Genomic DNA, 15,930 nt, shown 5'->3' on the forward strand with positions numbered 1-15,930 from the left:
CACGCATGGCCACCCATGTCCAACCTGGCCACGAAGAAGACAGGCGGCCAGCGGGGTCTGCCCTGGAGGACCTTGTGCATTCTTCACGGGGTGGGGGGGCATTCGTGATGGAGCATGCCCACTGTGACATGAGATGCAAAGGGGAAAAAGGCCTGAAACCCCCCAGAATCCCCCATGGCAGACTCAAAGCTCTGCCACAGTGAAAAAAAAGAAAAAAGAAGCCTATCTCCTTTGCTATGTGTTAAACAACAGCTACTGTTGCTATTCAAACAATTCTGGGGCCTCTTCTTGGGGAACAGAAATACTCTCCCTTACCTGGAATCCTGGTTATTCCCAGGGGTTTGGAGCCTTCCTGGTGAAGTTATAATTGCCTACCATAAATACCCAATACATATTCAACCCTCCATGAGGCAGCACTTGACATTTCTAGAATCTTCAGCTCTAATGGACCTGTGAAACGTGAACAGCGGGTTAGAGATGGAGGCTGTTGGGTAAATTATCCCAACACTTCATTGTGGCCAAGTGTTGGATAAAGGTGCTGATACTGAATTCATCCCCCACCTCCTTTCGCTGGAAGCTGTGGGGACTTTGTGGAAGAGAAGAGATGATTTCATTTTCAATTTAAATTTAACAATTTAAATTTCCCCCAAGGCCTCTCACGCAAAAAGACAACTTTCTGTTTTAATGATTCTACATCTGATATGTTACAAGACAGTGAAATTCTGAGAAGTCCTGTCCCTACTTGAAGGCCAGCAAACTGAGGACATGGGAACTCACACCAGCCCCGATGGAAGGCGCTAGGAGGAGGTTCACCCAACAACGCCTGCCAACGTCTCAGGAAAAGCAACTGAATGAATGATCAATAATTCTGATTAGGCCTAACCTCCAAAGTGAGCTGAGGGCAGGAAGGATGCTGACCTACCGATTAAACCCCACTGCTTTCCTAGAAAGTGTCATGTAGAGTGTTCTCTTTGACTTGCGGATCAGCCACAACAACGGATGGTGAAAGACAGAGGCTGCCTCACGCGTGTCCTGTGAAATACACACAGCGTCACAGGGGGCTTTGCCGAGTAGGGTCCGGGCAACGAACACGCAAAAACAAGCACGTTCTAACGCTGGGGGAGAAGGTGACGTTGCCAGAGCAGACCCAGAGTTGGGGCTTCCTTGCCTACTTCTTTTGGACAGATACATAAAGATAAGCTTCAGGAGTAATTTTGAAAGTTCTCTTTCCAAATGTTGACAGTTGTCGAGTGCCATGACCAGAGTGAGCAGCATGGTCCTCACCGCCCAAGTGATGCAAGCTAGGTGACTCGCTTTCTACGCTTCAAGTTATAAACTTACAGAAACCAAAGCGGGAGGCAGGGTTACTGGTTCAACAACTCAGCTAGGTTTATTCTAGTGAAGAGAATCAGAGATGTAGTCACCACCATACTTAACCCTTGTCACCACCATACTTAACCCTTGTCCATGAAAATAGTTGCCATTGCCGCTTCAGATAGGTTGTTGTAACTACTTTTCAACTGCCCCATGGTTTCCTTTCCTACTCAAATTTTCTCTTGAAAAAGTCAGTTCTTTTCCATGGACCTGAGATCTATTTTTTTTAAGTTTTAGGGTAAAAGAATTTTGGATAAGAGGAGACCAAGTCTCTGGTCTTAAAGGTATGTTGAGGTATGTCTGATGCCTCGGTGGAGACTGAGGAGCCGCCACTGGTCTAGAGTTGCGCTGGAGAATGTGTGACTCACGCTGACCTGTCCAGCACGATAGCAGCACACTGCACTCCTCCTGGGCAGCCCCCAGGACCGCGGGCCCCGCTCCTGGTCCGTCCCTCTGCTAGACCAACTCCCCCTCCCTGTCTTTCTGGCTCCCAGGCCGCCTGCCCGCTGCCGCTCCCCTCTAGCTTACTGTCTGCACCTCTGCCTCGGTTCTTCCCACAGTGCCCCCAGCAGACCCCTCTCTACCTGCTGCCCTTCTACCCACTGGCTTCTCTGGGCCTCGTCAGTGACACAACCAGCTCCAGTCTACAAGCCTCAAGACAGTTTCAGAGCCACATTCCTCCAGGAATGACACTTTCCTATGTGAGTGGATCATGTGGAGACCAGGTAACTGCAGCCTGCGATTCTGCGATTCAATTCTGCTTTATTAAGTCATAAATCAATCCGCTGGGACCTGGCTGTGTCACATGGCAACACTGCTTCAACCTTTGTGCCCAAATTATTTTGGCGGTCATCTTTGTTTTGCTCACACGGAGAGCCCGTTGGTTCTGACGTGCTGTAGAGCAAAGAGCACTGGACTAGGAGTCGGACCTGAGTTCCAGGTTGCCTGAACGCCGGTGCTGGCCACTACGCAGCTCTGCTGGGAAGACGAATAGGTGAGCCTGCAGGTGCTCTCTGCATGGGAGCATTTTGCGAAGCAAAATGAATTGACCAAGCCAAAGTACTTTTCTGAATGCCATTGTAGATGCCTTTTATGGGCGGGGTGGGGGGTGGATAAATTTTCATAATCTCAGGAAGAACCTGTTGAGAGACAACCTAGAGTGTAGACTTTTCCCCGAGAAACCTGGAGAAAAGGGGTGCCACCATAAAGCAGGCACGTCTGCACGCAGTGACGCAGCAGAGCACCTGGCGCCGAGCCTGGGGCACGCTCAGCATTCCCGCCGCTGACACTGTCCGCGTCTTTTCCAGAGAGGTGTGCAGTGCCCGGACCAGCCGTGCTTCTCCGGAGAGAAGAAACGTGGCTTTAAGCAACCGTTTCAGCTGGTTCCATGAACTTTGTCCAGAGCTAGTTTCACAGCAAACAATCAGCATCACCCTTTTCTGAGAAATGAATATAAATTGTGAGAAAGGCAATGAATGAAGAAATCCAGGAAACAGAACAGGGCTATCAGATAGCAAGTGCATGGATCAGAGTGAAAGGGGACAAGACGAAGGTCAGTGACATTGTAAGAAATACGTAGCTGTGTGTAAAAATCCCAGCCACAAGAACGCGTCTGCAGTCGGAGAAGTGGAGCTGGGCTTTGGCTGCAGAAGGAATCCCAGAGGAGACCCTAGCACAGGCCTTTCTGTGCACAGAGCAGCCTGTGCCCTCGGCAGACCCGTGGGCTTGGCTGGGCGGGGGCCTGGCCCAGGGCTGCGGACACACTGGGGCCACTAGTGGTTTTGACTGATTGACTTACAGAGAAGATATAAACGTGAAACATGTCAGCAGAATTATACTTTTAGCTTGAGAAGCAAAATAAAACAAGACTCAGGTGCTAGTGGTGTTGCTGCTGCTGCTGCTGCTGCTGCTGCTAAGTCGCTTCAGCCGTGTCCGACTCTGTGCGACCCCATAGACGGCAGCCCACCAGGCTCCCCCGTCCCTGGGATTCTCCAGGCAAGAACACTGGAGTGGGTTGCCATTTCCTTCTCCAATGCATGAAGGTGAAAAGTGAAAGGGAAGTCGCTCAGTCGTGTCAGACTCTTAGCGACCCCATGGACTGCAGCCCACCAGGCTCCACCGTCCATGGGATTTTCCAGGCAAGAGTACTGGAGTGGGTTGCCATTGCCTTTTTGTGAGGCCTTGATAAGAAGAAAGAGGCTAAAATTCAATTCTCAAAACATTGGACTTTTACGTATTTATTTCTTAAAGAAAGGGCTCAGAAATGAACGATGTGGGCACACGGCGGGCTTGGTGCTCCGGGTGGGCTGAACTGGGTCCTGCTCAGATTCCCGCAGTTCCCACGGTGCTAGCTGCATGCAAACAAGGCCCTGAGCACAGTTCTGGGACTGGGCGAGTGGGCAGGAGCAGGGGGTCCTGTCCTCCGATGATGGCTCAGCCCACACTCCAGGAGCAGGGCAAAGGACAGACTGTCCCCTGGGGTCTGGGGACAAGGGGGGCAGGAGCTGGGGCCTGGGGGCTTGCTGACCCGAGGGGCACCCAAGGAGGGGTTCGGGGTGGGGAGGGGGTGGACTCAAGCTCCTACTATGGGCCAGGCCCCACCCCCAAGGAGCTGAGGGTCCCCTGGCCTAGGCTGTACCCACTTCCTTAGAAACGCACCGGTAAGGGACAAGGATTTACCAAACAGCACAGAGATCTCTACTCAGTATCTTGTAATAACCTATAACGGAAAATAAATTTTTAAAAGCATCAATATATAAAATTGAGTCACTCTGCTGTATACTTGAAACCAACACAATATTGTAAATCAACTAAACTTCAATTAAAAAAAGAAGAAATGCATTTGATAATTTCTGACCAAGAGGAAAGGCATGCTTTTAAAATTTTTTTAAAGATATTTATTTTTATTTCTGGATCACCAGGGAAGTCCCAGGAAAGGCATGCTTTATGGCTGGTATTCATCAAAGCCTCATAAACACTTAAATTAGGTTCCAACAGCAAACAGAAGGGCTTTGTGATTTTTGCAGTAGAGGAGATAGGAAGTTGTATGTATGTAGAATGATTATATATCTGAGTCTCTGAAATGCACTGGGAGAGGTGGCAATTTGAAGATGCACTGATAGCAGAGAGGGGGTCCTTCAGCCTCTGTTCACCTCTTGTGAAATGTGCTTTTGTACATGAGCCTCTTGTGAAACGAACGTTTTTGTACCTGAGTCTCTTGTGAAATGTGTGTTTTTGTACTTGAGTCTCTTGTGAAATGAACGTTTTTGTACTTGAGCCTCTTGTGAAATGAACGTTTCTGTACCTGAGCCTCTTGTGAAATGTAGGTTTTTGCACTTGAGCCTCTTGTGAGATGCACGTTTTTGTACTTGAGCCTCTTGTGAAATGAACGTTTTTGTACTTGAGCCTCTTGTGAAATGAACATTTTTGTACTTGAGCCTCTTGTGAAATGAACGTTTCTGTACCTGAGCCTCTTGTGAAACGTAGGTTTTTGCACTTGAGCCTCTTGTGAGATGCACGTTTTTGTACTTGAGCCTCTTGTGAAATGAACGTTTTTGTACTTGAGCCTCTTGTGAAATGAACGTTTCTGTACCTGAGCCTCTTGTGAAACGTAGGTTTTTGCACTTGAGCCTCTTGTGAGATGCACGTTTTTGTACTTGAGCCTCTTGTGAAATGAACGTTTTTGTACTTGAGCCTCTTGTGAAATGAACATTTTTGTACTTGAGCCTCTTGTGAAATGAACGTTTCTGTACCTGAGCCTCTTGTGAAACGTAGGTTTTTGCACTTGAGCCTCTTGTGAAATGCACGTTTTTGTACCCGAGTCTCTGAGTGGAAGGGACACCACAGGAGAACGCTGCTCAGGAAACAGAGAGCTTTCTCTCCAGGGCCCTCAGAGAGCAACAGTGCACTGCAACTGTCTTTGAAGAAAGGGCCAGAAAAAACAGACATGGGAGAAGTCAGAGACTGTTCAGTCTTTTCACTGGAGCCTCTACAGAGAGTGAAATGGAAGCACGTTGGCCACACCCCAGTTATTAGGAAATATGAAAAAGACAGATCAGAATGGGACTGGCCCCCTCCCCCCACCACCACAGGCCCCAGTAACCCTGACAGTCTCGGCCTAGGATCCCAACACAGCACAGACGACCAGGAGTCTCCACGTGATAGCCAGTAACGGTCACGAAATGAAACAAAAAAGAATACGGGACAGGAGAGAAACACGTGCTGTAAAAAACTTCTTATTGAATTTTATATTTATCGTCATACCAATAAGTAAACGGGAACAAAATTAAAATAAACGTCACAGTAAAAAGGATAGAAAAAGCCATGGACTAATACTTTCAATTGCAATAAAAATGTATTTTGAAAAATGGGAAAATGCGTATATATATCTCTGTGTTGGTCTGTCACATTAATGAGTAATCATAATTTGTTTTAAAGTCTTAACTTTGGCAAATTTGTAGGTGATTGTGTCAAAGCTAAATTTCTCTTCATGTCAGGTTTTCAGCCTGTCTTTACACATCGTTGATCACAGACCACTCGTTCTTTAATTTTGAAATTTTTCTTTCATGTTAAGTAACAAATAGGAAAAGTGTTAAAAGGATAAGATTGGGAGATTCATAGAAATCCCATTTGATGTCAAATTCCATTAACAGCAAGTCCACACTTCTCTCCTGGAGGCTCAAACAGTAAAGAATCCACCTGCAATGTGGGAGACCTGGGTTCGATTCCTGGGTTGGGAAGACCCCCTGGAGGAGGACATGGCAACCCACTCTAGTGCTCTTGCCTGGAGAACCTGTGGGCAGCGGAGCCTGGTGGGCTACAGTCCAAACGGTCACAAATGGTCGGCCATGACCGAGCACAGCAGCTACTGTGCTTCTTTGGGAGCAATTCTGGTGGCTTTCAAATGCCCCCCAGTCCCAATGTTGTTTAGGTAGGTAACTGTGCAGCGGGGCTGCCCTTGATATTACTTCAAATCTACTCTGCATGTTAGAGACCAAACTGTCCCCATGGGGCTCACATCCCAAGTCTTTCTGAATGAGAAGTGTTAGTGGCTCAGTTGTGTCTGACTCTTTGCAACCCCATGGACTGTAGCCCACCAGGCTCCCCTGTCCATGGGATTCTCCAGGCAAGAACACTGGAGTGGGTTGCCATGCCCTCCTCCAGGGGACCTTCCCAACCCAGGAATCGAACGCAGGTCTCCCACATTGCAGGTGGATTCTTTAGTGTCTGAGCCACTAGGGGAGCCTTTTTCTGAATTCACTGAAAAAGAAAAGGACAAGACGAAGGCAGCGTATTCTCTCTGCGCGTGCTGGCTGTTAGGTGGAAGTTCTCCATGTTCACGTCCATGTAGAAGACATTGTTAATTAAAGGATATGTACTTAAAACAACCATGTCTGAGGTTGCCATTATATTATTAAAACTACAGCACACACAGTGGTTACTGAGACTTAGATCAACCACAGAAATTTGGGAGGAGGAGTATTTTAGCACCTGTATGGTTTAGGATTGCTGGCTCCTGGTGGTAACGAAAGACAGATGAACTGTGGTTGTTCATTACTACGAGGCATGTGTCATCACTGCTCTGTAGCCAGTGTGTCTCCCCCTCTATCGGGAGTGGCGGGGTTGTGGGCGGGGCACAAGGACCCTGGACCCAAGTCCCGGTACTGGGTGAGGGGCGGGCACTCAGGTCACCAGGGGCACCCAGTGACCACACGGCCCGGAAGCCCCAGGACTGGAGCCTGGAGTTTGGGTGAGGAGTCCCGGAAGCCCTGACGGGGACTCACTTTGTGCAGAAGTTCCTCCTAGGGTCATACCTCAGCACCAGGTGACGCCAGGGTGCCCCACGCTCTCTCCTGGGCGTCCCCCACCCGAACCTCTGCGGCCCAACAGCCCTCTGTCTGCAGGGGCTGCCCCGCCAGTCACCTCTGGCACCTGACACTTTCTGCTCTGGGGAAGCCAAACCAGCACTGCCCACCACCAGGTCAAGGTTCCAGGAACCTACCTGCGCACGCCACCTTTCCTGGTAGATTGGTCTTTGGGAAGGGGCTGTGGGCGTCCCATGGGACACCCACCCCCACAACAGCTCTTGTCCCCGCCTCCAGCCCACCCTGCTCGTGAGTCACAGCCTCCACACGTCTGCCTCCAGGTCGCCCAGCTGTGCCCGAGCCCCTGTCCCCCCACCCCCGCCCTGCATGCTCTTCATTGCCCCCTCCCTCGGCTTCCATCCACAGCCAGCATACCCTGCACTGGGGGCCCTCTTGGCCTGCACTTGTGCTTCTAAGCGTGTTTGTTCACAGAACATTCTGGAGTGATATGTCCCCAGATCAACCGAAAAGCCTCTGAAGGCAGGGCTGCCAAGCTGCGCTCCTCCCCTCCCCCAGGCAGTCCCAGGCACCTGTGCAGGTGGGCACCGGGGCCTGACCGAGGTCCTGCCCCACCTTCATGGGGCAGGGCATGGTTCCCAGCAGACGTCAGATGACTCCTGACCCCGCTGGCCTTCCCTCGGAGGGGGTCATTCGTCCAGGTGGGCCTCGGGAAAGTACAGGTTGGGGTCCCACCAGGAGGCACGGACGCTTCAGGGACAGTTTCTAAAGATGAGGGCGGTGAGTCACAGGCCGGTTCCCAGCACCACGCTGCTGGGGCAGAGCGTGCAGGCGACCAGGCTCCTCTCTCTGGGATCCACTTTCAGCACCAACTGCCCACACTTACACTTCTTGGAAGCTGGGTGCGCGTCCTCCGTCCTGTCACGGGGTCTCTGGCCCTCCCCTGTGGAGGGCCTGGCCGGGGGGACAGAGTCTGGCCCACAGCGAGCAGGATGCCCGCCAGGTGGCTGCACTTCGGGTTTGGGAGTCAGGACGGGATGCAGCCCTCTGTACTTCTGGTCTCACCAGGTGCTGGCCGCTCCCCACATGGCCTCCTAAGAGCGTGTCAGCAGGGATGCCTGCGCCTCCAGGGATGCTGGTGTTCAGAAGGGAGGCGACCCTGGAGCGGCTGGTCAGGCTGCAGGGCCCCAGGCTCACATGGCCACTTTCTGACCTGAGACTGGGCAACACTCAAGTTCCCTAGAATCTGGCCTCTTCATCCAAAAACTGGGGATAATAGTAAAATCCATGTGATGAGACTGCTGAGAGGGTGTGACTTCAGGAAAGCATCAGACACAAAGTGCTCAGTGACCGCTGACCATCCAGAGGCTGGCCATGCTGTCCTCCAGACAGGAGGCGGGGTGCACAAGGGGGTCCCTAGGGCAGCAGGGCGCCAGCCAGCCCCACCCCAGCTCTCCAGGGGCGCTTCCTTCACGCCAGTCTCTCCACGGAGAGGCTCTCCACAGGAGGGAGCTGCCTCCTTGGGGCTTCCCCAGGTGTTCCAGAGACTCCAGGACCCCGCCGGCTGCTTGGTTTCCAGCCCATGCCGCACTCTCCCTACCCCGCACCACCGCCACCCTGACTACACATCTGCACCCGCAGCTCCGAGCTCCCGGCGGTGGACGTGGCAGGAGGGGACACTGTGCCGTGGGAACCAGGACGCCCCCTGTGCCCCCAACACGGAGCTGGCCTCAAGCCTTCCTGCCTGCCGGCCTGTCACAGCCGCTGCGTGCTGCACACACACCGGGGGAACGGAACATCCCACAGGAGGGGCCTCTCTGGACGCCCTTCTGAGGAAGCTGGGTGCCTGCGGCCTCTTGCCATGAAGGGCGCACCCTTTGCAAAGCAGAAGGTGGCATTTCTCTGGGGCACACGTGGAGGCCTCTTGATTCTTATGTTCTAAACACGCTGCCATCAGTGCCCTGGGGAAACCCAGAGTGACTGGCAGAGGACAGAGCAGGCCCGCTCGCCAGGGAGCATGGTTCCTCTTTGTGCCAGCCTGGCCGCGTCTGGGGGCGAGTGGACTCTGAGGGAAGCGCAGAGCTGTGTGCACAGAGCACCTGAGCTGGGCGCCTGCCTGGGTTCAGCTCATCAACTGCCCCTGGCTTGACCCGCACTGTCTCCAGAACCATTCTGCCACCCCGGGAGGGGCTGCTCCCCCAGATTCAGCCCCCCGCCATGCCCGGGTCTCCTAAACAGGCCTGGTACGAAGGACGCTGTCAGGCTCCACCCACACACAGGCAACCTGGCTCCCTTGCCAGTTGATGCCGCCCCTCACATCCTCTCAAACTGAACCAGAGGCTTCAGGAAAGGGAACTGCAGACGGCTATCTCCTGGTAATCGACCTCACCTGGGGCCAAAATACCCCATACCTGCAGGTGTTCAGCCATCGACAGCGAGCCCAGCCCAGCCCTGTAGCCCTTGTCGAGGTGGGGGCCTCGGGGGCGGGAGAGAATGCTAACCCCGCTCCTGGCCGAATTGTCACAGGCCATCACTGCAGCTGGGAGGAAACAAGAGGGCAAACGTACCCCAGAAATGCAGCCGGCATCCCTGAATTCAAGCCCCTGACAGCCCAAGGAGACCCCAATATATCCTCAGAAGGGACAGTGAATGTTCTCAAGCCTCAGGGACAAGTCAGAGACCGCTGTTTTTTTTTCTCCCTTCCTCTGGGCCATAAAAAGGAAAGGGAAGAGGAACTTCCCTCCGAGGTCTCGGTGATTTCTTGTTAAGCACATCTATAAATACAGGCATGTTGAAAGCACATTCTTGATAAAATTATTAATAACTCAGTGTCAGCATGGGAGGGGTCACCTAACGTGGGATCACAGGATTTTGTGTCTTAGTGTTTCCCTGTTTTCAAGACTAGATGCTGGTGTGCAGGGCGTCAGGTCATCAACAGCTCTGATCTCCCTTGATGCCCAAGCCACCTGTGCTCGACACGCCCCTTGGCTTTGCACACGTGACTCCCCTGAAGGCTGAGGAATCCTCTAAACTTTAACAAGACACAGCAGTGCCCAGACACTGGGATTCACGGTCTGTCTCTAAGCAGCAGCAACAGGAGCACAAGTTGGAGTGGGGGTCCCTGCTGGGACAGACCTGGGGAGCCAGCACGCCATAAATAATAAAGCCCTGCAGGAACCATCGCCAGGGAGAAGCCTGATTAACAAAGGTTAACAAATGCACCCTAAGAGAGCCAGTGTGGGCAGAGGAGCACACACCGGGGTGGCTGCCGGGGGCCAAATAGAGACCTCCGTGGCTGCAGGCTGCGCAGATGCTCCTGGGCGCTACAGCAACAGCATCTGTCAGGACCACCACCCCCGCCCCCAGACCCCAGTCCCACGTCAGGAGGGCAGGGTGATGCCTCAGGACCAGTTCACAAGATGCTTCACTCTTTTTCTCAGCTTTATTGAGATATATTTGACTCAGAGCATTGTGTCCATTAAGGCTCCCAAAAATCCGGTAATGAAAGACAGCCTGGTTAGGGGATAAAATTAGTCTCTATTAACCTAGTATTTTCTCTTTCACAATAAATTAATAAATTGGATATCTAAATTGGATGTTAATCATCACAAGTCTAGTTCCTGGGAGTCAGTTCCGAGTTCATGGACAGACTTGAGCACCTCGTCTGCAAAGCTGGGTCCCAGCAGGGCCAGCCCTGTTCAGTCTGCCTTCAACGTGGTAGAGCCCACTGCGGAAGAGGCCGACCCAGAGAGCAAGCCCTTGGGGGCCCAACCCTGGAGCAGCTGCCCATCCCCAGCCTCCCTAAGCCCCCTTGCTCCCTTGGGCCTGTTCATCTCCACCCACAGCCACGCCCCAGGCTATGACGATCACCTGGACAGCCACGATGGCAGCCCCCTGAGCAGCCCCCACCATGGCCTGTCCACCCTCCCCGACACCCATCACTGCTCGCCCAGAACACCTGGCGAGACCCCCGCCACGTCCACAGGATGGAGTCCACAGGATGGCATCCACATGCTTGCAATGCTCCATGTTGGGACCAGCCCAGCAGCTCCAGGGCTAGTTGAGCCAACCAGTCGCTGTACGGCAGCACCAAGCGGACGGACAGCCCGGGCCTGCGTCTGCAGCTCTGTCTGCCCCCCTCACTGCAGCGCGTGCCACGCTTGCCCCGGTCACACAGCGGCTGTGCCTTCTCTCCTGTACATGTGCTGGCCCTGCCAGACTCCCCTCCCCGCATGCAGCAACCCCCGCACCTGGGCTTCTGCATCCGTCTCTGGGACACCTTCCCAGGACATGACCCTCACCCCTCACCGGAAGGGCCTGTTTCCTCCCCAAACGTAGCACCATGAGCACCCACGCTAGTGCTTATGGCCTATTTCCCAACTGTCAACACCACCAACTAGCATTTCTGAGACTCAGGGCGGGTCTGTGCGTCCTGCCTGGGTCCCAGAGCGCCTACTGAGATGAACAAGCATTTCTCAAGCGAACCAGCAAGTGACTGAACAAAGAGAAGCAGTGCAGGTCTCCTCCACCATCGGCCACAATTCCGAGACCAGGCTGGACAGACCTGCGTTTGGAGGACATCACAGAAAAGAGAGCCTGAGGAAGCTGCCAGGGCCACGACCCACTCCGCCTCGAGGCAGGTGGGTCACTGTCCCCCGTCCATGTAAACTAAACACCTGTCTGGGCTTCAACGGAGAAGGGCTTCTACCTCTAACATTTAAGTGTGGTCAACACCATCCCAATGGAAACGTCCATGAGATTTTGATGAGGACAGGAATTGCCTGCCAGCCACCATGCCCCAAACCACCCCCGAGAGGCTGGGGGAGCAGGTAGGAAGCTGTGCTCAGACAGAATGAACATGGCGCTGCCAGCTCCCCTGGGCCTGGGCCAGCCTCACAAGCCCCTGAGACCAAGGGTCAGGGCACCGCCCCCTCCTCTCTCTCACCCTTACACTGAGTCGGGACCAGAAGACCAGGCTCAGGCAAAGCGCACTAACATCTGTAGTTTCTGGTGAGTTCCTTGGCCTCTCTGAGCCTTGTGTGAATGAAATATCTGCTCTGTGGTTTACAAGCTTCACGGGGCAGTGTGACCTGCAGAGCACCAGTCACCGGGCGGCTGCCGTTGGTGCCATGAGCAGCGGGGCCCCAACAGGAGCCTTCCTGCTGCCGTTTGCTCATGCCCTGTGCTCAGCCTGGGTCTTCCGAGGCTCTGCCCCTGCACTTACCCACAGGTGGACCCTCAGGCCTCGGGGCCCAGCACCTACACACGGACTACTTGTGCATCCCCCAAGCAGGCCTGTTCAATCAGGATTGGCGTTTTAACACCATCACTCCACACCTGTCAGGCCTGCGCCAGCACAGGGTGCTCTCCGAGACCGTGGCAGGAGCGTGCTGGCGTTGGACACTGAGGGCACGGGCCAAGCCTCCCTCAGCCAATGAGCCCTTGACTCCCTGCATTTAGCCAAACCTTTCCTTTAAGCAAAAATCACATTTCCATCCCCCTTCACCCAATCCCTGCGCCCCCCACCCCCCGCTAGTTAGATGAGAAAACACTGGGAAACCATCTTAAACTGCTGTCCACACCAGTTAACATTTTTGGCTTTAAGCTGAGCTTGGAATGAGAAGTCCCTGGGGAGCCTGGCGCACCCCCGTCTCCGATGTCTCTCTGCTCGCTGGGCACCCACTGTCTCAGGGAAGGGAGTTCTCATCTCCTGTTGTCAGTACATCTCCTTCTGGAGGAGGGCAGTGGCCTTAAAATACAGCAGGGCAGCCCCTGAACCCGCCTCGTGGTGCCCGTGGCAGGAGCATGTGGGCTCCATACCTGGGCTGAGGATGGGGAGGTGCACGGGGCCACACAGCCCGGGAGACAGTCCCGAGGAGCAGGGTGCACCCAGCAGGGCCCTGAGACAGCCTGGGGGCAGCACAGCTTTCAGCAAAGAAGGAATTAGGCCAAAATCGTTCTCTTGTCAAAGAGAGTGCGTAGCTCCCAACGTGCAGCAACACAAGTGCACATTCACACACACGTCTGGACACTTAAACTGAACTCTGGTTGCTTCTCTTCCGGCAGCACCTGAACTCTGGTCATGTTTCAGGAGCATTATGGTCTTCTGAGAAAGGGCCAGAGCTTCAGAATGCCTGGGGCGGCTGTGGAGAGAGAACGTCACAGGTGACAAGCATTGAAACAGCATTCAAGTGCAAGAATGCATCTGGGCATTCACACCACGCAGGCACTGAATGTTCACGCTGATTCCTAAATACTCCTGTTCACGTATTCACATTCCTTTTTGGTTTAAGGAAAAAATTACTTTAGAGCAAACTCTCAGCTATTGGTGGGGAACTTGCAGCCAGGCTTCCCTTCCCTGCTGTCCAGCTGGGGTTTGCACACGCGTGGGGCCCCCGGGGCTCACTGGGCCCGTTCTCTGCACACAGGTAGGGCCCCAGGGGTTCATCTGGGCCTGCTCTCTGCAACATGTGGGACCCCAGGGCTTCATCTGGGCCCGCCCTCTGCACATGTGTGGGGCCCCAGGGCTTCATCTGGGCCTGATCTCTGCACACGTGTGGGGCCCCAGGGTCTTACTGGGCCTGCCCTCTGCACACGTGTGGGGCCCCAGGGCTTCATCTGGGCTCACCCTCTGCACACGTGTGGGGCCCCAGGGCTTCATCTGGGCCTGATCTCTGCATACATGTGGGGGCCCAGGTTCTCACTGGGCTTGCCCTCTGCACACACGTGGGGCCCTAGGGCTTCATCTGGACCTGCTGTCTGCACACGTGTGGGGCCCAGGACTTCATCTGGGCCTGATCTCTGCATATGTGTGGGGCCCCAGGTTCTCACTGGGCTTGCCCTCTGCACACGTGTGGGGCCCAGGGGTTCATCTGGGCCCACCCTTTGAAGGCAGGGAAAGCTGTTCTTACTCAGGGTTCCTTCCGTGGTGGGGTTCAGAGAAGGCTGTACAGGGAGAGGCCGAGCATGTTTTTTCGCACAGCTCTGAGTGCTTAGACCACGTGGGTCGACAAAAAAGGGCCACACCCAAGGCCACACTGTGGGCCTCGCCCAGCACAGCCAGCAGAGCCCGACGCCAGCGTCCCCACCACCAGGCGCTCCCAAAGCCTGAGTAAGAAGCTTCGAGCAGCCCGGAGATGCACTCCTCTCCCTCTGGCTTCCAAAGCAACTGTGACCACACACTTTCAGCGCAAAGCTGCAGAGACAACTGGAAAAATGAAAAACAGCTTTTCAGAAACCATTTAATGAGGTAGCTGAGATCATCTCACATCCACGGCAGACAGAGGTGCTTAATGAGTTCACAGGCATTTAAACATATTCGTAAACGCAAACTGTGACCGTGCCTGATAACTGCTCTTTCTTCCCAAATCCCAAAGGTGCATGCATGCCTTGCAAAGAGGCCCAGGGAGACAGCGGCAGCAGGCCGGGAGGGAGGAGCTGGACGGGAGCTGAGGGAGGGCATCCGGGGTGCTCCCCACCGAACACCAGTGCAGGCGGACAGAGCCAAGCAGGACTCCGAGAAGGGCAGGGCTGAGTAGGGCCGACACCCCAAAACCACACTCAGGAGGCTGCCCCCATGGCCACAGGGCAAGCCCAGGATGCTCTGGAGAAAAGCTTCTTCACAGTCACCTCCCAACGCGGCCCAGTGGGTCTCAGACGAGGAGAGGCCACGAGATCAGTCTGGGCACTGTGGCCTTCACGATGATACCCCAACACACACACACCCGTGTCACACACATCCATGCATACACACCTGTGTGCACACACACCCATGTCTCACACACACCACACCCGTGTCACACACATCCATGTACACACACCTGTGTCACACCCACACCTGTGTGCAAATGTGCCTGTCACACCAATAACACACCCATGTCTTACACACATATCCCACACCTGTGTACATACACACCTGTGTCACAGCCCACACCTGTCACACACACACACCCGTGTCACACACAACCATGTCACACTCATACCCCACCCCTGTGTACACACACACCTGTGTCACACACACACCCGTGTTACACACACACCTGTGTCACACACACCCGTGTTACACACACACACGTGTGTCACACACACACCACACCCATGTCACACACTCATACCCCACACCTGTGTACACACACACCTGTGTCACACACCACGCCCATGTCATACACACACCCGTGTCACACACACCCCGGCTCGCCCGTGGGCATAACAGTCAGCAGTGTCTGGCAGCACAGAAGCTGGGGGGCGGCTGGGGGGGTCTCGAGAGGAGCCTGGATCCACTGGACACCCCCTTCCAGTCCTCAGGCCAGGCAGCGACGAGAAGCCAGCGGAAGGTGTCCCTGGCGCCGGCTAAGTCTCTGGGGTGTAGCTGCCGTAGGCCAGGGGGGGCGGGGCCCGCAGGCCGGCCCAGCGCCGCGCACCTGGCGGGGGCTCCGCGCGCCCCTGCTCCTTGTATTTACCCAGGATGCTCCTGGCCTCCTCGGCGTCCCGCAGCGGGCTCTCGCCATACTCCTCTCTCAGCCACTGGCGGAACTGGGGAAGTGAGACAGCGGGGCGTCACACCCCCGCGCCCTCACCCTGCCCGCCCGGTGCCCTCACCCAGTCAGCTCTGACGCCGGCCAGTGGGCGCCGAGCGACACAATGACTTCTTCCAGGCTTTGGCCTGAGGATGTGAAAGCCAGCCTCGTCAAGATGACAGCACTTGACCCCCAGGCAGAGAGGCAGAAGCTCACCT

General features: G+C 54.5%; 1 protein-coding gene across 4 annotated transcripts in view; it reads right to left on the reverse strand.

The window, feature by feature from the left end:
• Positions 1 to 10,619: 10,619 nt before the first annotated feature.
• Positions 10,620 to 15,930, reverse strand: part of DUSP22 (dual specificity phosphatase 22) — a 50,325-nt gene continuing 45,014 nt past the window's right edge. For 3 of the 4 annotated variants that reach the window (XM_027524201.1, XM_027524202.1, XM_027524199.1), the window contains one exon: positions 15,280 to 15,728. In XM_027524201.1, the coding sequence (XP_027380002.1) occupies positions 15,546 to 15,728 (183 nt within the window). In that variant the 3' untranslated portion in view covers positions 15,280 to 15,545. Of the gene's footprint in view, positions 13,340 to 15,279; positions 15,729 to 15,930 lie in introns of those variants that run through there. The other variant, XM_027524200.1, reaches the window with a different exon arrangement.

This window comes from Bos indicus x Bos taurus, chromosome 23, assembly GCF_003369695.1.
Source record: "Bos indicus x Bos taurus breed Angus x Brahman F1 hybrid chromosome 23, Bos_hybrid_MaternalHap_v2.0, whole genome shotgun sequence".
NCBI classification, from domain to species: Eukaryota; Metazoa; Chordata; class Mammalia; order Artiodactyla; family Bovidae; genus Bos; species Bos indicus x Bos taurus.